The sequence below is a fragment of the Phycodurus eques genome, chromosome 7 (genome assembly GCF_024500275.1).
Source record: "Phycodurus eques isolate BA_2022a chromosome 7, UOR_Pequ_1.1, whole genome shotgun sequence".
Taxonomy (NCBI): Eukaryota; Metazoa; Chordata; class Actinopteri; order Syngnathiformes; family Syngnathidae; genus Phycodurus; species Phycodurus eques.
In genome coordinates, this window is record NC_084531.1 from 17,329,692 (window position 1) to 17,351,468 (window position 21,777).

Sequence of the window (21,777 nt, forward strand, 5' to 3'; positions counted from 1 at the left end):
CCTATTTGCTTGAAAAGAAAAGTATTCGATCAATGTATTTAACCAGTCCTCACTTACAGTAGTGAAACTTGGACTACAAATGCCAAAGTTAGACAAAGACTAGGTGTAACCCAAAGGAACATGGAACGCCAAATGTTGAAAATAAGCATTCGCGACAAGAAAAGATGCAGTTGGATAAGACAGCAGACGCGAGTTACTGACGTCATTCAAAAAAATAAAAAGCCTTAAATAGAAATGGGCTGGCCACGCTGCCCGAAGAACTGACAAAAGCTGGACCACAGAAACTCTCGATTGGATACCACTGGACACAAAGCGACCACGGAAAAGACCTAAAAGTAGATGGATATTTGAAATCATTAAACACACGGGCAACAAATTGCAATATGTCGTAGTAGTTGGAAATGTGAAGAAGAGGCCTTCATCCTGCAGTGGATAGATTATGGCTGATGATGATGATGATATACCCATCTATCCATGCATCCATTTTCTTTACCGCTTATCCTCACTAGGGTTGCGGGCTGCTGGAGCCTATCCCAGCTATCTTCGGGCGGGAGGCGGGGTACACCCTGAACCGGTCGCCAGCCAATCGCAGGGCACATAGAAACAAACAACCATTCGCACTCACATTCACACCTACAGGTAATTTAGTATTCAATCAACCTACCACGCATGTTTTTGGGGTGTGGGAGGAAACCGGAGTGCCTGGAGAAAAAAATTAATAAATATTTGTTCTGATAAACTGCATTTTCCTCCCAAACTACATACATTCTTCTCTTCTGTTTTAAAAAAAAAATTTTTTTGTCGAAAATATAAGACTTCTTTCCTGAAAAAGGCCTTTAAAAAAAAAAAAAAAAACATAAAACCAAACACCCCCCCCCCCCTCCCAAAAAAAAATAAAAATTGGGAAAATGTTTTGGAAAAAAATAGGACTTCTTACCTCATGTTTGAATGAAAAACTAACTCAAACTAACTATAATAAATTAAAAAAAAAATTCAAATCAAACCTATAGCACTTGACTCAAAAAATTGCAAACTTTGATTTTTAAAAATCACAAAAATATATTAAAACATTTTTCTTGAATAAATCTTTTTTTCCTCGTGTCTACTTATTTTAGTTAAATATTTACATATATTTCCAGTGTGAGCCTCCTCGTTCAGTATATGAGAGGCTAGAATTGAACATTCAGTCTCGTTTTTTTTGGGGTGTTTTTTGTTTTTTTGGTCATGAGCCCTGCACCGTGCACAACTTTGCACCGCCCCTTCCCATTGTACGCTCTTTCGCTCCGGCTCTCTCTTCTTTTTTTGCGTGGGACGATCGTTCTCCTTCTTCCATCACTTCACGTCCACGCACACGATATAAAAAGACGGCGCTCGGCCACTTTCCCGACTGAGGCTTTAAATCAGGATGCCTTTGCTCAAGCGTCTGCTGTCGGTCAAGAACGAGCTCATCCTCTTCGCGGCTCCGCTCCTTCTGCTGCCTTTGCCGCTAGTCATCGGCACGTCGGTACGTTAGTACTAGTTTATATGGGCAAAAGTCTTCCGCTTTTCTCCGCGATTCTCCTTGAATATGTTTGACTTGCACTTGTTGCGCATGCACGTAATGACAACGTGACTTTGTGTGGCAAGCTGTGATGTTAACATGATGGGTCTTTTCCAGCTTGGGGGTGGGGGCTTCTGCGCGTCCACGCTTTGACAACAGTGACGTACGCACACGCATGTTGTTATAAGACTTAAAAACATGAGCTGCTTGTGCGTATATCAACAAAGTGTGCTGCGCACAGAGATAGACTCATCGTTCACCATCAACAAGAAAGTCCTGATAAAAGCTCATCAGCAGCCTTTGAACTGTCATATCTTTTCATTATGTAAGAGCCATTATTAATGTTTAGGTGTTTTGTCTCACAGGAAGCAGAATGCGCCTATGTGATCGTCCTCATGGCGGTGTACTGGTGCACCGAGGTCCTGCCGCTGGCGGTGACGGCCTTGCTCCCTGCGCTCCTCTTCCCGCTATTTGGCATCATGGAGTCCCAGAGTGTGAGTGAAAAGTGGGCCAAAAACATTGGGAGACGAACGGGTCGGAGTTCGACACGTCAACAGACTGGTCCAATATCGAGTTTATAAAAGAGGAGATTGTGGGCTTTTTTAAGAAAGTTCTTTTTTTTCCTACAAAAAGTTAGCTTTTTTCTACAAAGGTATAAGCAATTTTTTTGGAGGGGAATGTCATTTTGGAGAAAATGAAAAGTTGTATATTTGAGTAAACCACTGCAATTTTATGATAATTAAGTAGTTTTTGTTTGTATAAATGCAGTATTTAGAAAGTTAAATCTTTTTCAAGAAAAAAAATAATATTTGTGCTCCATTTTCTTTCAAGAAAGTTAGAAATAAAGCGAGAAATTAAATCAGATTTTAATTTCTAAAAAAAAGATCAGATTTTTCTCATTGAAAAAGTATTTTTTAGAAATAGTAGTATATTATCACGAATTATAATAATAATTATAATAAAGTCAAATATTTTGGTATTTGAGTTGCAATCACACAAGAAAAAAGTTGCAATTCTCTAAGAAAATAAGTTCTATCGTTGAGGTTAATGTTGAGTTCTTCAAGATTACAAGATTATTTTTTTTTAGAAAGAAGCCGTGATTTTATTGGAATACAGCCCTGTTTAAAAAAAGAAATAAATCAACACTGCCTTCTGTTTATTTCTGTTGTGTTTGGCTGCTCTCAAACTGGTGCGTTGAATGATTTTATTCATCATGACACATACATTGCTCACAACCATGTGCTTGTGCATGACTATGCATTTGTTTGGGACTGTGGCTTATTTTTAGTGATTCTGTTTATTTCTCTTGTGCACGGTGGCAGCTACCATGACTAACTGGTATTGAGGATATGACACCAACACTGTGCCACTGCTCTCTCAGGTGTGCATGCAGTATCTGAAGGACACCAATCTGTTGTTTGTGGGCGGTCTGATGGTGGCTGTGGCAGTGGAGCACTGGAACCTGCACAAGCGCATCGCCCTGAGGGTTCTCCTGCTCGTCGGAGTGCGGCCGGTACTGTGAGTTGCATCAAGAGTCCTGTACCTTTGCCAAGGAGCTCATCTTTTCCTTTTGTTTGGTTTGTTTGCGACAAGTTCTCTAACACAGGAGTTCTCTCACATTGTGGGTCCAGGGGGAAAAAAAGAACTAAACTACCTACATAACTACCACCTAAAACCTTAAATGCCATAAGATTTGAAAAGTAGAATATTATCCCCCAAAAAAAACGTCATAAAGCGATGAAAACAAATTAAGAATCTTTTTGGAGAAAAAAGTTGTAATGTTCTGAAAGTCGAGCCATATTTTTTAAGAACAAGTGCTAATCTTACAATAACAGAGGCGTGTTATGTCTGAAATACATTTTTTAATCTTGTGAGGAAAAAAAGTCTTACTTTTCCAAGATTAAGTCATAATATTATGAAATAAAAGTCAAAGTTTAATGACAGACAGACATATTTTGACAAGCGAATATCAAAAATACAACAGTTGCGCATTTTATCCTGGGAAAGATGCCTTTATTCTAAATGGCAGGAGATACTATTAACATTTGTATCCACCTTTTGCCATTCATACAACAGAACAATAGCTTTGTTTTCAATTAAAAAGGCCCAGATTACACTAAGTACATTTGTGAGTAAATTGAAACATTATTATTTCAGTACAGTATATTCTTTTTTGTGACATTTTTGTTTGGTGGTTAGGCATGAGATTTTTGGCTTGAGCCAAGGCACGTATTTTCACAAGCCACATTTAAAGAAAAAAACATTTGGTGGACGACTGGTTAGCACGTTTGCCTCACAGTTCTGAGGACCTAGGTTCAAATCCGGCTTCACCTGTGTGGAGTTTGCATGTTCTCCCCGTGACTGTGTGGGTTTTCTGTGGTTTCCTCCCACATCCCAAAAACATGCATGGTAGGTTAATTGAAAACACTGAATTGCCCGCAGGTGTGAATGTGCGTGCGTTTGGGTATTTGTTTTTATGTGCCCTCCGATTGGCTGGTGACCATTTCAGGGTGTACCCCGCCTTCCGCCCAGAGTCAGCTGGGATAGGCTCCAGAAAATGGATGGATGGAAAGGACTTCATTCCTGTAATAACACTGATTCGTCATTCTTAAAAAATCTACAACTTTATTAATATAGAGGTGTCAGAGTTATATGATCATACATCACAATCATACGGAGCTTTTAATTGATCCCAACCTGAGGTGTAGAGGAGTAAATGGTTTATTATGTTTGTTTTATTGGGGCGCCAGTCATATGTAAGTATGCACTTTGTGTTTTTTTACCCTGACATACGGTTTTAGTCATATGTTTTGACATTTGACAGCCATAAAAAATAGCCTACATGTTATTCTTTCACTTTCATTCTTTTTTTCAGGACTTTAGATTTACCGGTGTGTGTTAAATGAAACCCATTTGCACAAATTTCCACAGAAGCGTACCTGTTGGTCTTTGAAGGGTCATGGTGGAATTTCAACAGTAAAAGAGTAGAACACCATTAAAATTATCATACATAATAAACATAAGGAACAGAAGTAATACACTTCAGAGCCTACCCTGACACTGGCACTAGAGCCTCACCTGCAAAAACAAGTACTGTACCTGAAATGTAGCAAATCAAAATACACTTCTACTGCTCTAACATACAGTTGATATTTTGTCCCTTGTTGGCAGGCTGATGCTGGGCTTCATGGGCGTGACAGCCTTCTTGTCCATGTGGATCAGCAACACAGCAACCACTGCAATGATGGTGCCCATCGTTCAAGCTGTGCTCGAGGAGCTCAACAACAGCGAGGCACAGATGCCTGCCATCTTGAGCTCACAGGAGGTCCAGACGTCAGAGGTGGACGTCAAGCAGGAGAAACAGGCGGAGGCGACAGGTAAGAGGATGTTGGACACTTGGTACTGCGTTTTTCTGTTGCTCCTCTTCGACTTTGGTCTCCTGTTTGAAGGCCCCGTGGTGGTGACTTTCCTGGATGCCTCCGTTGAGGTGACCCGACAAATGGAGGCAGCGGAAAGACAGAAAATGTGCAAAGGGATGACCCTGTGTGTCTGCTACGCCGCCAGCATCGGTGGCACGGCCACGCTGACGGGGACTGGTCCCAACTTGGTGCTCAATGGACAAATGAGCCAGTGGGTGTTTGGTTTGATGGGTGGGTGGCAGTAGTGGGACATACCTTTGGTACCTGGGCCTTCAGCAATGATATACCTGACTGAATCCACCTCGTAATACCAAACCTATCACGTCGCAATTACAGAAACCATCAATACTGTACAAAACTGCAATATAACAGCACATAACTACATCATTTGGAGCAGTTCAAAATCAATATTTATCTAATAACATAATAAAAGGATAAACATGAAATCAAATACATCACAAACACTAGAGAGGCTGATTATTGAATATATTGTATTCAGATCGCTACAGATGTGTTTTGCGAGTCAAACCTGGCTTGCTCTGAGGAGGATGGAATAAATGTTGACATTAGCGAGGCGAATTTGAAATCTGGTTAAAGAAACACTTAATGTAATGTTAATATTGTGTTAATATAGTTTAAGCGACATCAACTTTTTTTCAAATTTAATCTTCATCAACCATGATTACTAATTCTAAAAGGCATGGGCAGATTAGATTGTGACATGGCACCACATAGAGGCTGAAATCCAAATACATGTACTGGAAGCGTTTGTGGGTGGGTGGGTGGATGGATGGATGGATGCTTTAATCATCCTGTGAGGGAAGTTAAATTGTCACACCAGCAATATTCATACTTCAACATTTGTATTAATGATATAGTGCCACCAAGGGGGAGTAAAAAAGATTAAGATGTTGCATGTTGTAGTAGAAGTTAGAACTAATGAATATAGTCTAATTATGCTACAGTAATATTTGTAGAATTAGTGCAAAGTGGGAAATATAATATTATTGACGGTGATATATAATGACATATTGATGAATTAAAATGCACCCAATATGTACAGTGCATGAAACATGTGAACCATGACATGTGATTTTCAACCATGAGACTAAATTAAATCTAATGTTGTTGTCCTTCAGACTATTTCCCAAAAATGGCGACGTGATCAATTTCGCCTCCTGGTTTGGATTCGCATTCCCCAACATGATCCTCATGCTGGTGCTGGCGTGGCTGTGGCTACAGTTTGTCTTCATGGGATTCAAGTGAGTGAACGGATGCTGAGAAACCACATGTCGGGGGACCCGGGCTGAACGTAGAGGTGTTGTCATTTAAAGCTTCAAGAAGACGTGGGGCTGCGGGGCTGAAAAGACAGAGAAGGAGGTGGCCGCCTACGAAGTGATCCGAGGGCAGCATCGCCGGCTTGGGCCCATGTCCTTTGGCGAGCTCAGCGTCCTGGGTCTCTTCATTTTGCTAGTGGTCCTGTGGTTTGCCAGGGATCCTGGCTTTGTGCATGGCTGGGCCACAAATATCTTCAACTCCAAAGCAGAGTAAAACGCTTTTTTCCCTCCTAATCAAATGCTTAGTCACACTAGGCCATTGTTTCCTAACCTATCCCAGCTATCATCGGGCAGGAGGCGGGGTACACCCTGAACTAGTTGCCAGCCAATCGCAGGGCACATACAAACAAACAACCATTTGCATTCACATTCACATCTACGGGCAATTTAGAGTTGTCAATTAACCAACCACGCATGTTTTTGAGATGTGGGAGGAAACCGGAGTGGCCGGAGAAAACCCACGCAGGCACGGGGAGAACATGCAAACTCCACACAGGCGGGGCCGGGGATTGAACCCCAGTCCTCAGAACTGTGAGGCAGATGCTCTAACCAGTTGTCCACCGTGCCGTCGATAGATCAACAGAGATACGTCATTTATTGTACATAAATGAACATTTTTAGGACCAATTAAGTGAAATTGGACAATTTACCGTAGCACACCTAATGTTCTCTGATGCGGCACAGTGGTTGGGAATCAATGCTCTTAGCCATTCTAACCGTGCTTGAATTTACTTGACACGTAAAGTATGTGACTGCTCTGATACGTACTCAAGTTTGGTACACTTCCCCTTTTCTGATTGCTGCCTGGTAAGATGAAAAAATGCTATTTTTTTCATGTTAACTTTCGCTATGCACAGTAGAAATAAACAGAACGACAACAAATTATTCATAGAGTAAACAGAAATCCACACTACAGCATGTTCGGTCAATGAACGTGTTCTGAGTAATGGGATCGCTTCTTCCGCCAGTTATTCACGATCAACGCCAAATTACACACACTTAGAAATTACAAACTGAACTAGAAATAATATTTACCCCAAAAAGCGATGCCATTCTCAGTCACACTGGTTTTTGTGCACCCACAACGTACGTGTCCATTAATTAATGAGGTGCCTCCTTTTGCCTGGTATTCATCATAAACTCCACCGTGCACAAAAGAAATAAACAGTTGAAATCGCTTACTGCAGGGATTCCCAAAGTGTGGTATGTGGGCTCCCTACGGTGGTACATGAAAGAATCATCTATCCATCCATTTTCTGAGCCGCTTCCACTCACTAGGGTCGCGAGCGTGCTGGAGCCAATCCCAGCTATCGTCGGGCAGGAGGCGGGGTACACCCTGAACTGGTTGCCAGCCAATCGCGGGGCACATAGAAACAAACAACCATTTGCACTCATATTCACACCTACGGGCAATTTAGAGTTGTCAATTAACCTACCACGCATGTTTTTGGGATGTGGGAGGAAAACGGAGTTCCCGGGGAAAACCCACACAGGCACGGGGTGAACATGCAAACTCCACACAGGCAGGGCCGGGGATTGAACCCAAGTCCTCGGAACTGTGAGGGAGACGCTCTAACCAGTCGGACCACCGTGCCGCACGAAATAGTCATTGAATTAAAATTTCAAACTCACACGCATGACGTCGTAGTGTAAACTTTTAAAATTCAGGGCAATACATTTGTTCAGTACAGTTCAGTTGTATTTAAAGGTCCAATGCAATCATATTTTTTTGGGTGGTATAATCTTTGATGTTCTTTCATCAGGTTTGCAAGATAATTTGGGTCGAAAATGTCCAGGATGCCCTTTTCAATCTATTCTTTTGGTCTTTTATGCCTGGCATTTGAGGCAGCCAGATTTCTCATTAAAATTTTATATGTAAATACTGTACACTTTCATCTGATTAGATGGCTGATATTATATCTGTAATTTAAGTATGGAACACAGCGTTGCTCTGATTAGTCCTCGGTGACTTCTTGCACTCTGGTCCACTTCAGCAGGTCGTCGCAGAGCTTGTGTCCGATGATGGTGCGCTGGTTCCTTTGATTTTTTTTTGTTTCTTCCATGTTCTTCTCCGCTTCCAACTCCACTGCCCTGAGACCCTCACAGCCAATGACGGTGGTCTGTGAGCGGCTACGGCCAGTGAGACGCCCATGTTGCACCGGCTGGTTCCTTTGATTTTTATATTCACTCATCTGCGCGGGGCACGAGAGCTCCTCTTGAGTTTGGCAGGTGTGCAAAGCTTTGCACAAGAAGCAGCCGCGTGGTTACTCAATGTCATTTTTTACTGAGAGGAGTGGGCGTGTACCAATCATGAAGCGCACAGGTACTTCAATATAGAGTGCCATTTCTACGTCACGACGACGGCTATTTCAAAGCCAGACTTTTTGCAAGCGGTTTGGTGTTCAAGGCTATTGCATTCAATCGACAAAACGTATATATGTTGAACTTAAACCAGGTCACAGATTCATTTTGACCTATGTTATGCATAAAACTGTGAAAAAAATTTGGATTTTGATGGAAGACGACTATACAATAGATGCAATAAATCTTAAGAAGTGTTGGTTTTTCAACATTTGTTGATGTACAATTTTTATTTAATTTTTATGCACGGTAGATTTTAATTGAATCAATGTGTAAGTACAGTTTTTATTTACGTGTTGTGGAAATGTTCAAACTGTGCATGTCACAGTGGCTTACAAAAATACTAAATATGCTTTTTAGGAATAAAACCGATGACTCTTTTTTTCAGATGAACACTTGAGCCTATTACACTAGTGTATTTTAATGTTGGTCATTATGGTAGTACTTGTATTTTTTTAGGTGGTACTAGGTGTTAAAAGTTTGAGGACCACTGGCCTAGTGCGACACCCTTAAGGTCTTTATGTCTTGAAATCAACCTGAAAATACGACATCATCTCTTCTCAGGTACGTCACAGACGCCACTGTGGCTATCTTTGTCGCCATCCTCCTCTTTGTCCTGCCGTCCAAACCGCCACGTTTCTGCTCATGGAGGACACAAAGTTTTGACACAGGTTGGTCCATCAATAAATTGTTGCTGTGCAATGACACAACACTGACGCTTTGCTTACTCTATAGCATCCCATCAGACATCCAGCTCAGCTCCACGTCTGCTTACCTGGAAGGTGGCCCAGAAGAAGTTACCGTGGGGAATTGTGCTGCTCCTTGGAGGAGGTTTTGCTCTGGCCAAAGGGAGTGAGGTAGTTCGGGGACAAGATTACACATTTGTACAAAGGCCACAGAAAAGTATAATATACTAAAATATACAGTAAAATACATTAGCATTGACGCTAGTGCTCACGCAACATGTGAGTCGATTTACATATCTACCTACTGTACTTATCAGCCTACTGTACTTATCAGTCTGTTTTTATTTTATTTTTTGGGGCCATTCCTCAACTTTCCCAGTCTTTTGTTGCCCCTGTCCCAGCTTTTTTGGAACGAGTTGTAGGCATCAAATTAAAAATGAGAGAATATTTGAGACCAATAATCCCACAGCCCCCCCACCAAAAAAAACAATAACGTTCCATCCGTTTATACATTAAATATCTTGTCATTGTAGTGTATTCAATTGAATATAGGTTGAGAATGATTCCCAAATCATTATATTCTGTTTTTATTTACGTTTTGTGCAACATCCCAACTTCATTGGATTTGGGGTTTGTAGTTGTAGCTCTACCTATACTGTATATGCTCCGTCAGCCTGTTGACAAATCTACAAGCTGTCTACAGAGTTGCTAACCTATAAAAATTCACTTTCAGAACAATTTGTCTGAATTTCCATATTTTCAAAAGGTTGTCAAGAACATTACCGTGGGATAGTCATATTCATAATCGTTACTTAATTATGGCTTCAATATTTGTCATTTGAATGTTTTATTACATCAACATTGTAATGGCGGACACAGTTGCACCCTGAGTCAAGGTACCAGTATATGAGATTTCGACGTGCCATCATCAAAAATACTGTAAGTGTTTATAGGTTAATTCACCTTTGTCAATTCTGTTTTCAACCCTGGTCACAAAAAAAGCAAGTCTGTTAAATCAGATTAAACAGATCTCAGATATCAAAATTAAAACTCAGCACTCTATGCTGCAAACAAACAAATAACATTGTTGATTGGATAGTTTATGTATGGACACTTGCTTTGGTTTCTATTTTGTGCAATGTACTTCTTGTACATGCCTTCTCTTGCATGCTATTTATATTACATATTTATATTTCCTACATCCACAATTGGTGCTGAAACGATGCAAATTTCCCATTTTGGGACTAAGAAAGGTTTTCTTAAATTACAAATATTTATTAATAATGATATACTTTTAACCCGCCCACGTTCTCAAGTGACCTACCATGGAGGCGATGATCAGTGACTTATAATGCGTTAACACCAGACGCAAAGAGAACTTTCGCCTCCGTGACTTGGCAGCCGGGGGGGCGTAATAAAAGTGTGCACCAAGCAGCTGTGCAAAGTGGACGCGCCGGTAATGTCAGATGTTGGATTTTATTTTCAAGTATAGTCAAATTTAATTAGTTTCATGACCAAGTTCTTACTTCAAAAGACACATTTTCCCAAAAATGCAATTAATCTGTTCTAGTCACGCAAAAATTAAAAAAAAACAAAAAAACGTATTTAATAAAGAAACATAGCAGTATTTTGTAAAATATAGTCATAAAAACTTAATAGAAGAGACTGTAACGATATTAACTGGTTCTATGAAGTGGAATCAACCCAAAAATCATACACACTGTAGCACATTCGTGTGCTTTATCTTTTAATGCTCTCTCTCTCGCTCTCTCTCCCTTTCTCTTTCTCTCTCTCTCTCTCTCCCTCTCACTCTTTCTCTCTCACACTCTCTGTCACTCTCTCGCTGTACCCCCGCCAGAGCATGGGGCACTGATTGAACCCCCCCCAACACTTTTGTACTCAGGAAGGCTCTGTCTGTCATTAGCGGTTAGGTTCCCCAAATTTTTGTTTTACTTGTCTTTTAATAAGAAAACTCAACAGTACAGTATTGTGTACGAACACATCAACAACATTCGCACCCCCGCCGGACCTTCTTCTTTAGTAATGTTATGCGACTTAAAGACAGGGTATGCAGGTTTTCAAAATGCTAGCAAGAGTTTAATCTAGCCTCATTTCATGTCTCTGCTCCTGCCCCTCGAGACTTATACATATGACACTGATGATTTCGATGATTTTTTTTGTACCCCTATCCAGACTTACTACCTTTGAACAATGAGACCCCTCTGATGCCACAGAAGCTCTCTGCTGACCATGACCTTGTGTTGTTAGATGTGACTGCAAAAACATCAGCAAAAGCCTACTAGAACAGCTGAGATTTATTTGGGGTTAATGAGAGGCACTTAAAATGATTGCAGTTGTGTGTCGACTCCCATTTAACATGAGTTTGAATGTGATTTCTTAATTCTGAACACAGGCACATTCCCAATTATAAGAGTTTATAAGAGGCCGTTCACTTGTTCAACCCAACCATGTTATCTCAGTTGTTTATTTTTACTTCCCCTCTAAAATATTGTAGTTTTTTTCAGTGGAATTGTACCAGTTATAAAAACCTTTTAAAATACCTTTTGTATATTACAAAAACCTGCCATTTGAACAGGGGTGTGTAGATTTTTTATATTCACTGTAGCTTCCCTTTGCCTCCTTTCTTAAAGGTTGTATTACTGACTGTCTTGATTGTGTTAACAAAAATGAATACATAATATTTAATTCATACACTACTCTTTTTTCTTAATAGTATGAGTATAGTATGGGTGCTCTTTTTTTGGCCTGAGCACCTGCTCCAAAAAATTTCTGTGTACATGCCTGAATCCTACTATATGTCATCAAACTTGGTATAGGATATGGTACACATTCCACATATTGGTTTTCTGTAAGGTTTAAATGCTCTGTAGGATGTTGACTGAAACATCGGCAGTGATTTTTACCAAAAAATGTGCAAAAATCTAAGCCAGTGTGGTGGCGGTCATGGCCGCAGTCGCTTTTTATTTTAATTTTTTTCATTTCACATAACAGTAGCTCCTTGAGTACTTCGTCACTTAAAGACAAAGCATGATATGCTTCCTCCAGATGCCTCCAAAAGGAGGAAAAGTATGATATTTTCTTGTGGCAACATTGGTTTAGTTGTGTCCGGAGTTAAAAAAATAAAAGTTAAATAAATTCAGGTATGCGACAAACTTCCAGGTTGCGAGATTCTCTAATAGTGAATATCCAAAACCTACATGGACATATTTTGATATTTTCTTCCATTTCTGATAACATAAGGGTACATTTCGGTGGAGACCTTAGTTTAATCTCCCACATGTATGCATTTCTTTCAGGTATCGGGACTCTCCAGGTGGATGGGAGATCAAATGAGCCCCTTGCAAAGCATCCCACCCTGGGCAATTGCTATCATCTTGTGCCTCCTTATTGCAACCTTCACAGAGTGCACTAGCAATGTGGCCACAGCGACGCTGTTCCTGCCTGTCTTAGCATCAATGGTAAGCATTAGCAATAAAAAAAAGATAAATAAAAGAGGTGGTCTTGTTAAAAGACAACCGTGTCAGGCAGCAGTGGTTCAGTGAGGTGAAGTGCTTCTCTTTCAGCAGATTTTTCCCCAAATAGAGTCCAGCATTCAAACCCCTCCCAGTGGCAGTATGCCCATTCTCCGCCTGTTTTGTTTCCCATCTAGTTGCTCATTCAAGCTGAATGTGTTTAGCCCCGTTCCTCGGGGGCCCCTCCTCCCATTCGTAACCTGCCAACATGCCAATTCAGCTCTTGGGCCTTGCAATGCGGTCCACCCCACCATGGGCTGAAGAATGGCATGAGTGTGAGTTCTGGTCGAGGACTGCGAGTGAGTGCCATTGAGCTGGGTTGCGAAAGACGGGACCAGTCAAGGGGTGCAGAGATAGATATTTATTCAGGGTGAAGACAATAAAAGTTACATGCAGCTGAAAGTGAAGAAGGGGATGGAACAAAGTGATACAGTAGCTTGTAACTTCCTCTCAAAGAAGCAGTAGAAGCCATAACATCTAAAATATTGGGCTGATCGTTGTAATATTTTCAGAGATATAAGATGCCATGAGTACAGATATCCACAGAAATTTTGGTGATGATTGGTGACATTTTTGGGACATTAAGCCACATACTGTATTGATTGCTTGGGTTCATGAGGCTTGCAAAGATGTGGCACTCGCCCGCTGTGTTTGTATAATTTTAATCGATGACACCCTAATAAATTAGTGCCTTTTCAGAGTATTAAATTAGTGATTGAACATATTTTAGTTCAAGCGGCTACCTGTTGTTCATCTGAGATAAATGCTGTTCATATGATTGTGCAATGATATATGACAGCATGTGACTATCACACACAAGGCATTTGGTCAAGCTCTGAACTTGAGGAACTGTCTTATTACGGATTCATATTTTATGACAACTTATTAAACTTGGCCACCATTCTCCACCCACACACAATGATGAAACCCAATATCTTTGTAATTTTACATCACCCATCTGTCTCATCTACAAATTTGGTACCAATCTGACAAACTCTCTTGCAAAAGTTAGTCTTTGAAGGACATCGAAAAATGGCCAAAATCACCCGAAACATTTTCCCCATTTTTTTTTTTTTTTTTTAAAGAACTTTTTTTGTAGGTCCACTCTGGATTGGTATGTCTACCAAATTTCATGTTGTTAACTTAAACTGGCTTCGGGAGCTCAATTTGAAAAAAAAAAAAAAATCCAAGAGGTGTTATCAAGAGTCATCAAACCCCACCTTGCTTAATTTTGCATCACCCATCCGTTTAGTATACATTGCTCTAATTTGGTAGCAATTGGACAAAATATCAATTTCGTCTGAAGGTACCCAGGAAAGGCTGCTTTGAAACAAAATGGAAGACTTCCTGTGTCTTTTCAGCTTGGCTTCTTGAGACATTTTTGTGGGTCTACTCATGATAAACACCTACCAAATTTTATGTTAACTTTTGTTGGCTTGGGAGGCAGAATTTCCTCAAAATTCCAGCAGGTGCAACAAATTAAACTTCGCCACCATGCTCTGCCCACGCACAATAACTAAAGTTTAAAACCCTTGGAATTTCACCTCATCAGGTTCCTGAGTCTTTTTTGTGGGTCTACTCATGATTGACATGGCTACCAAATTTTATGTCGCTAATTTAAGATGGCTTTATTGTCCAACTCTTTCCCCCCAAAAAAGCCCTCAAAAGGATGATCTATTTGTCCTAAAAATATGTTGTAATAATCCATCCATCCATTTTCTGAGCTGCTTCTCCTCACTCGGGTCACGGGAGTGCTGGAGCCTATCCCAGCTGTCATCAGGCAGGAGGCGGGGTACACCCTGAACTGGTTGCCAGCCAATCGCAGGGCACATAGAAACAAACAACCATTCGCACTCACAGTCATGCCTACGGGCAATTCAGAGTCTCCAATTAATGCATGTTTTTGGGATGTGTGAAACCGGAGTGCCCGGAGAAAACCCACGCAGGTACGGGGAGAACATGCAAACTCCACACAGGCGGGGACGGGGATTGAACCCCGCACCTCAGAACTGTGAGGCTGACGCTCTAACCAGTCGGGCACCGTGCCGCCTATGTTGTTATAATGAAACAAAATGATTTCAGAGAGCCCTAAATACATGTAATGTCATTTCATAAACGGCCTAAACTTTGTCCTGTGAAAATACCAATCAACAACCAAAAAGAAAATAGTAGTCACACAGAGTACACACGAAAATGTTTGAATGCCTCCAGACTTTTTTAACCTTCCAATTATGTTGCACGTTCTCATTGTTTCAATATTCTTATGCAAAGTTATAAATTCTACTGTTGAGGTTTTTTTTTGTATAATTTCCAGAAGGCTGATGGTTCAGTTTCCCTCCGTGTTTTTGTTTCAATTTGGTTTTAGCTAGATTCGTTTCAAGTAAAGTCCATGTCTTGCCACATGCAATGAAAAGCTGCTCTTAAAGGGTTCAATAATATGTTGCTAGCCACAACCTATGAATCACAATTCCAATGATGGGCTGTTACCTATTTGTTTTATTTAAAGAAGCAGAAATTACTGTGGCCTTGTGAGGTGCCATGCTCGCAGAGTCATGTTTGCAGGCTGCTATTATTGCTTGCAATTTTCTGCTTTTCTATTTTGGATGCCATGAGTCAGCCCTGAGTTTGCAGGAATACGTCTAAATTATGCCCATCTAATGAGAGTTTGCGCTCCGGCGGGTTACCAGCTGACGTCGATTCGAGGATTGAAGTTGATCCTTGTTTGATTCCTCAGTCGCAGTCCATCGGAATCAACCCGCTGTACGTCATGGTGCCTTGTACTCTGAGCGCCTCCTTCGCCTTCATGCTGCCTGTGGCAACGCCGCCCAATGCCATCGTCTTCTCCTACGGATACCTCAAGGTTTCGGACATGGTGAGTGTAGTCTGTGGTCTTGTTTAGTCATACTGTATGTGAAACGGGGACTAGCAGGGAACTACAATACAGTAGCTAACCAGTCAACTGATCTATCTACTCTATCTGTTGGTCCATCAGTGAATGTACCTCCCACCCAATCTATAAGTAGAACCAACCATCATCTGTCTGTCCATCCATCTACTTGTCTATCTACTTAAGACATGTCTGTCTGTCTGTCTATCTACTTAAGACATGTCTGTCTGTCTGTGTCTGTCTGTCTGTCTGTCTATTAGTTTGTGGGCCTGTCTATCTAACTGACAATGCCTGTCTGTCAGTCCCTCAGTCAATATATAGTAGCTACCACCCTGTCTGTTAGTCTGTCCATTAGTCTATCAGCCTGTCTAGCTACAGTATCTGCCAACCTACCTACCTATCTGTCGGTCAGCTTGTCTATACCCACTATGCTTCTACTCTTCTGCCCACTTACTATCTATCCGTCTGTCTGTCTGTTCCATCAGTTTGTCCCTCCAGCTACCGTCTTACTATCTATCTGTTCAGTCACATACCCACTGTACCTGTCTATCCATCTGTCTCCCTGTTGAGATATATTTCAGTCAGTCAAGTAAATCAGTCCATCCATCCAGCTACATACTTTCTATCAATCTGTCGATCCATCTGTCTACCTATCTAGCTGCTTTATCTGGTGGTTGATCCATCTGTCTATTTATCAAGCTACCCGCCTATCTAATCAGTCCATCCACTGGTCTGTTGGTCATCTACCTACGTACCAACCAATCTGACAGTTGGTCTGTTGGTTGGTCGGTCTGCCTGTCTGTGTGTGTGTTTGTGTCTGTCTACACACAATCGACTCTTCTACCTACTTAATATCTATGAGTCTGTCGATCATTTGGTTGGTCCGTCCATAACCAAGCTACCAACCTAATTTATCTGTCAGTTGGTCCGAACGTATACCTACCTACCTACCGACCCAGAGTAGCTATCGGTTCTTCCATTGGTCTGTCGACTTATCTGTCTATCCGAGAGTAAGTCCATCTACCTGCTTTCTATCTGTTGGTCCATCTTTCTACCCAGCTACCTGCTAACTCCCAATCTGCCCTTCTACCTAATGATTATGTGTCTGTTGGTCAATCACTGGGTCCGTCCATCTACCTACGTACTGGGTCAGTTATCCGTCTAACAACCTATCCAGAGATGCGTCTATCTGTCTGTCCATTTACCTGCCTACCTACTTAGTATCCATTCGTCAATCTGTCTATCCATCCATCTTATCTACCTACTCACCTACCAACTAAATACTGTATATCTGTAGGTTGGTCCATCTGTCTCACGACTTCTCTACCTTTCTATCTTTTAGGTGTTCTGCCTGTCCATTCATCCATCCATTAATCTCTGTATGTCTGTTTGTTCAACCTCCTCGCATCTTTCAGGCCAGGACTGGAGTAGTCATGAACATAATTGGCATACTGTGCATCACGCTGGCCATCAACACCTGGGGCCGGGCCATGTTTCACCTGGACTCCTTTCCCACATGGGCCAACGCCACTGGGCCGTGACGCTCCCCCAGTTTCCCTTTGCCTTGATTTCCTGCTCTCTGGTCAGAGGCTGAGCCACAACATGGTTTGACATGGTCTGTGCTGCTGAGACACATGTCTCCCACCATGTTTATTTTCCAGTCCACACTTGAGTCTTGTGGATGATGAATCATATGTAGAGGAAAACAGCTTCATTTTTATTAACATCACAAATAAGGTATTCTGTGGCCGTAATACACTTCGAAAATAAATTAAAAAAAAACATCTGTGACACCTCACCTGTCATTAAAATGCTGACAAGGTTTTTAATATGAACTAACCTGAGCACTTTAACATAAACACATAATTAAAAATTAAGCATGAGAAGGTGAGTTATTATTAAAAAGCATCGACCAGATGTGAAAATGCTGTTTAAACGGTCACACAAGTTATAACAATCCTCTATTAGTAACATTTTCATATTGTTTACATATTGTTTTTCTTTCAACTACAAACTGACATTTTTAATTCTCTGCTGCTAAAAGGTGTAAATGTAGTGTATAAAATTGTATAATTCAACTATGATGATGATGTGGATTATTTTGTACAATATTGCGTAGACAACAAATAAACAGCAGCTTTTACCCCTTATTTGACCTGTGAGGGGCTTCCTTTCAGCATTATTTGAATTTTGAATAATATTGTGAAAAACAGCAAAACTAGTGCAAACATTCCCATTTCTTTTACTATTCAAATAAATGCTTTATTTGCGGCATTTTGTGAAAAATTATTATGCAATTATGCAATAATGAGTTCTGTCTGACCTGCTGTATGTTCCTACAGTATATATTTTTTCTGAATACTTTTTTTTGAATGTGAAATTGGTCAAAATAATAAAGTCTCTTATTTTCCAACACGATAAAAGGTGCTCCAATGAGTATTTGATAGATTTCCATTTCATATTTAATACAGAACAGAGATTCAAGGGCATAAATAAACATATTTTGTAATCCTTTACATTTTATACTAAACAGAGAACAGAGATTCAAGTGCATACTGTAAATAAACATCTTATACAGTCTAGTCATAGTCAGTGTCTTTTCTTGATGTCATTCCCTTTGGGTGTCTGTGTCTTGGTCTTGTTCTTTCGGTCACGACCCATAGCTCGTGACCATAGGTGAGGGTAGTTATGTAGATTGACTGGTAAATCGAGAGCTTCGCCTTTCGGCTCAGCTGGTTCACACCAACAGAGCAATACAGAGTCCGCATCACTGCAGACACTGCACCGATCCGCCTGTTGATCTCCGGCTCGATTATTCCCTCACTCGCAAACAAAATCCTGAGATACTTGAACTCCTCGACTTGGGGCAGGATCTTCACCCTGGCCCCGAGAGGGCACGCCACCCTTTTCCAATTGAGGAACATGGCATCAGATTTGGAGGTGCTGATTTTCATCCCAGCCGATTCACACTCGGCTGCGAACCGTTCCAGTGAGATTTGGAGATCACTGCTTTAACAAGCCATCAGAACCACATGATCTGCATAAAGCAACGATGTGATACTGATTCTATCAATCAGAAACCCCTCAACATCCTGGCCGTGGCTAGAAATTCTGTCCATAAAGGTAATAAACAGAATCAGTGACAAAGGTCAGCCTTGTAGGAGTCCAACTCTCACTGGAAATGATTCCGGCTTACTTCCAGCAATGCGGACCAAACTTACAGGGACCGAACAGCCCTTATCAGGGGGAGGTACCCCATACTCCCGGAGCACCCCGCTAAGGACTTCCCAATGGACTCAGTCGAATGCCTTATCCAAGTCCACAAAACACATGTAGACTGGTTGGATGAAGTCCCGTGCACCCTCGAGGACTGAGGGTGTAGAGCTGGTCCACTGTTCCATGGCCAGGACAAAAACCATACTGCTCCTCCTGAATCTGAGATTCAACTTTCTGATGGACCCTCCTCTCCAGAACCCTTGAATAGATCTTACCAGGGAGGCTGAGGAGTGTGATCCCCCTATAGTTCGAACACACCCTCTAGTCCCACTTCTTAAAAAGGGGGACCACAACCTCGGTCTAATCCAGAGGCACTGTCCCAGATGTCCACGCGATGTTGCAGAGGTGTGTCAATCAGGACAGCCACACAAAATCCAGAGCCTTTAGGAACTCAGGATGGATCTCATCCACCCCCAGGGCCCTGCCACTGAGGAGCATTTTAACCACCTCGGTGACCTCAACCCCAGAGATAGAAGAACCCACCTCAGAGTCCCCAGACTCTGCTTCCTCATGGGAAGGTGCGTTGGTGAAATTGAGGAGGTCTTCGATATAGCCCACTGACTCGCAACGTCTCAAGTTGAGGTAAACAGCGCACTGTCCCCACTATACACAGTGTTGACGGTGCACTGCTTCCCCCTCCTGGGACACCGGATTGTGGACCAGAATTTCCTCGAAGACATCCGCAAGTCGTTCTCCATGGTCTCACTCTTACCGAACTCCTCCCACGACTGTTTTTGCCTCAGCGGCCACCGAAGCTGCGTTCCGCTTGGCCAGCCGGTACCCAACACCTCCCTTTGGCGTTCCACAGGCCAAAAAGGCCCAATATGACTCCTTCTCCAGCTTGACGGCATCCCTTACCGCTGGTGTCTACCAACGGGTTCGGGGATTGCTACCACGACAGGCACATCTGCCAGATGTTCCTAACAGACCCTCACAATACGTTTGGGTCTTCCCCCACCAATAGATCCAACTCATCATGAGGTGGTGATCGGTTGACAGCTCTGCCCCTCTCTTCACCCGAGTGTCCAAGACATGCAGCCGCAAGTCCGAAAATACGACCACAAAGTCGAAGGAGGGGGGGTATTCCTCCCAATCATGCCCCTCCAGGTCTCACTGTCATTGCCCACGTGAGCGTTGACGTCCCTCAGAAGAAGAAGAAGAAGAAGACTTTTTTTTTACTTTTTCAAGAAACTTTATTTAGCACACCTTTTGACAAAAAAAAGATCCCAATATGTATTTACTTTAAAAACATGAAAAAGATATCACCAGAAACATAATTAAAACAAAACAAATGAAAATTTACACAAAAATAAATAAAAGAAAAATTAAAAATTCAACACCAGTGATCCATATTCATCTACTGAACACAAAACATTCCCAATAGCCCACCGATCCACAAAATCCTCCAGATTATTGGTAACCGTATAAAAGGTGTGCTCCATCCTTAAACGGGCTGCCACCAACCCTCTCAAACAGTAAAGAGGATCAGTCCAACTAGCTCCAACAATCTTGTTTTTCCTACTTTTCCATATAGCCAATTTAGCACTTGCAAACATAAAATTCATTAACACCACAGTTTTCTTTCTTTTTCTGGAATAAGTTGGTCCAAAAATAAAAAGATGGAAAGAGAAAATCTCTCCCAACCCCTCCACCCACTCCTTTAACATTTTAAAGAAAACAGCCAACCGGGGACATAGAAGCACTAAGTGGTCCAATGTCTCTGGGTGTAAACAAAAAGGACAACCTTCCCCAGTGCTAGGGTCAAAGTGAGCTCTGTATCTGTTCGTAGCTATTATTCCATGTATAATCCTCCATTGGATGTCACCCATCCGTTTTTCAACAGGAGGTTTATACAGGACCCACCAGCTTCCTTTTGGGGAAAATTCCGAACCAAACAGCTCTGTCCACCTCGACTCTCTGACTCCAGTGAGCAATCCATTGTTCAGCACCTTTACACAGCTCTCATACAGCCGCTTTCCACTGCAAGAGCTGAAGTTCCCAAGTTTTTGAGTTTTTAGGGACAGTACGATTCCACATTGCTCCCTCCATTCCCCACCAGCAGGAATCACGCCAAGAGGAGGAAAAACGTACTCAGCCCCCTCACTCCACTGGTGAGCTAAATCACTGTTCCGTATAAAGTCCTGGTGTTTTTCTGACAGCGAGTGCCACACCTCCTTCACCAGACCCTGTAGAACCCGGTTGGAGTGGACACCAGTCTTCTCCGCCAGTGTCTCTGGGGATGTCCTCATTAGGTGTCCCATCTTCACAATCCCTGCCTCCCTGAAAGCGCTTCTCTGGTATTCCATCCAAACCTGGGGCCTTACCAGAGGTCAACTGGGTCACCGCAGTCGTCAATTCCTTCAGAGTAATGTCAGAACCCAGGACATCTTGTACATCAGATCCCAGCTGAGGGACACCCTGAAGTAGTGTCTCGGTAGCCCTTCCATCGCACCTTTCTGCCTCAAACAGGTTGGAGTAGAAAGACACCGCGAGCCTTCTCATTTCTGCAGGATCTGAAGTCAGCGTCCCGTCAGGCCGCTGTAGGCACACCATTTGTTTCCTCTGTCCAAAAGATCTCTCCAGGTTAAAAAAGAAGGAGGTGGGTGCATCGATGTCCCTCAGTGTGGTAAAACGTGACCGGACCAGAGCTCCTTTAGCCTTCTCTTGAAGAAAACAAGTCAACTGCTGTCTTTTTTTATTTAACTGCTCGGTATTTTCAGCAGCCACACTCTCCAAAA

At 42.0% G+C, this 21,777-nt stretch overlaps 1 protein-coding gene across 2 annotated transcripts; it reads left to right on the forward strand.

Annotated features, from left to right (window-relative positions):
• Positions 1–1,278: 1,278 nt before the first annotated feature.
• slc13a5b (solute carrier family 13 member 5b) lies at positions 1,279–18,037 on the forward strand. Of its 2 annotated transcripts, XM_061682365.1 has the most exons (12): positions 1,279–1,504; positions 1,906–2,034; positions 2,922–3,058; positions 4,712–4,917; positions 4,990–5,170; positions 6,099–6,221; positions 6,294–6,506; positions 9,222–9,328; positions 9,393–9,514; positions 12,661–12,822; positions 15,611–15,748; positions 17,179–18,037. In XM_061682365.1, the coding sequence occupies exons 1-12, from the start codon at positions 1,406–1,408 to the stop codon at positions 17,302–17,304; spliced, it is 1,743 nt and encodes a 580-aa protein (XP_061538349.1). In that variant the 5' UTR covers positions 1,279–1,405; the 3' UTR covers positions 17,305–18,037. The 2 variants fall into 2 exon arrangements, with proteins under 2 accessions (XP_061538349.1, XP_061538348.1); XM_061682364.1 differs by having other exon boundaries at positions 4,712–5,170.
• The last annotated feature ends 3,740 nt before the right edge of the window (positions 18,038–21,777 follow it).

Bases quoted from the DNA above. Each gene is read 5' to 3' on its own strand.
- slc13a5b (XM_061682364.1), top strand. From the start codon at position 1,406: ATGCCTTTGCTCAAGCGTCTGCTGTCGGTCAAGAACGAGCTCATCCTC. The intron at 2,035-2,921 runs GTGAGTGAAAAG...CTGCTCTCTCAG, and splicing joins GCATCATGGAGTCCCAGAGT to GTGTGCATGCAGTATCTGAA. The intron at 9,329-9,392 runs GTTGGTCCATCA...CTTACTCTATAG, and splicing joins GACACAAAGTTTTGACACAG to CATCCCATCAGACATCCAGC.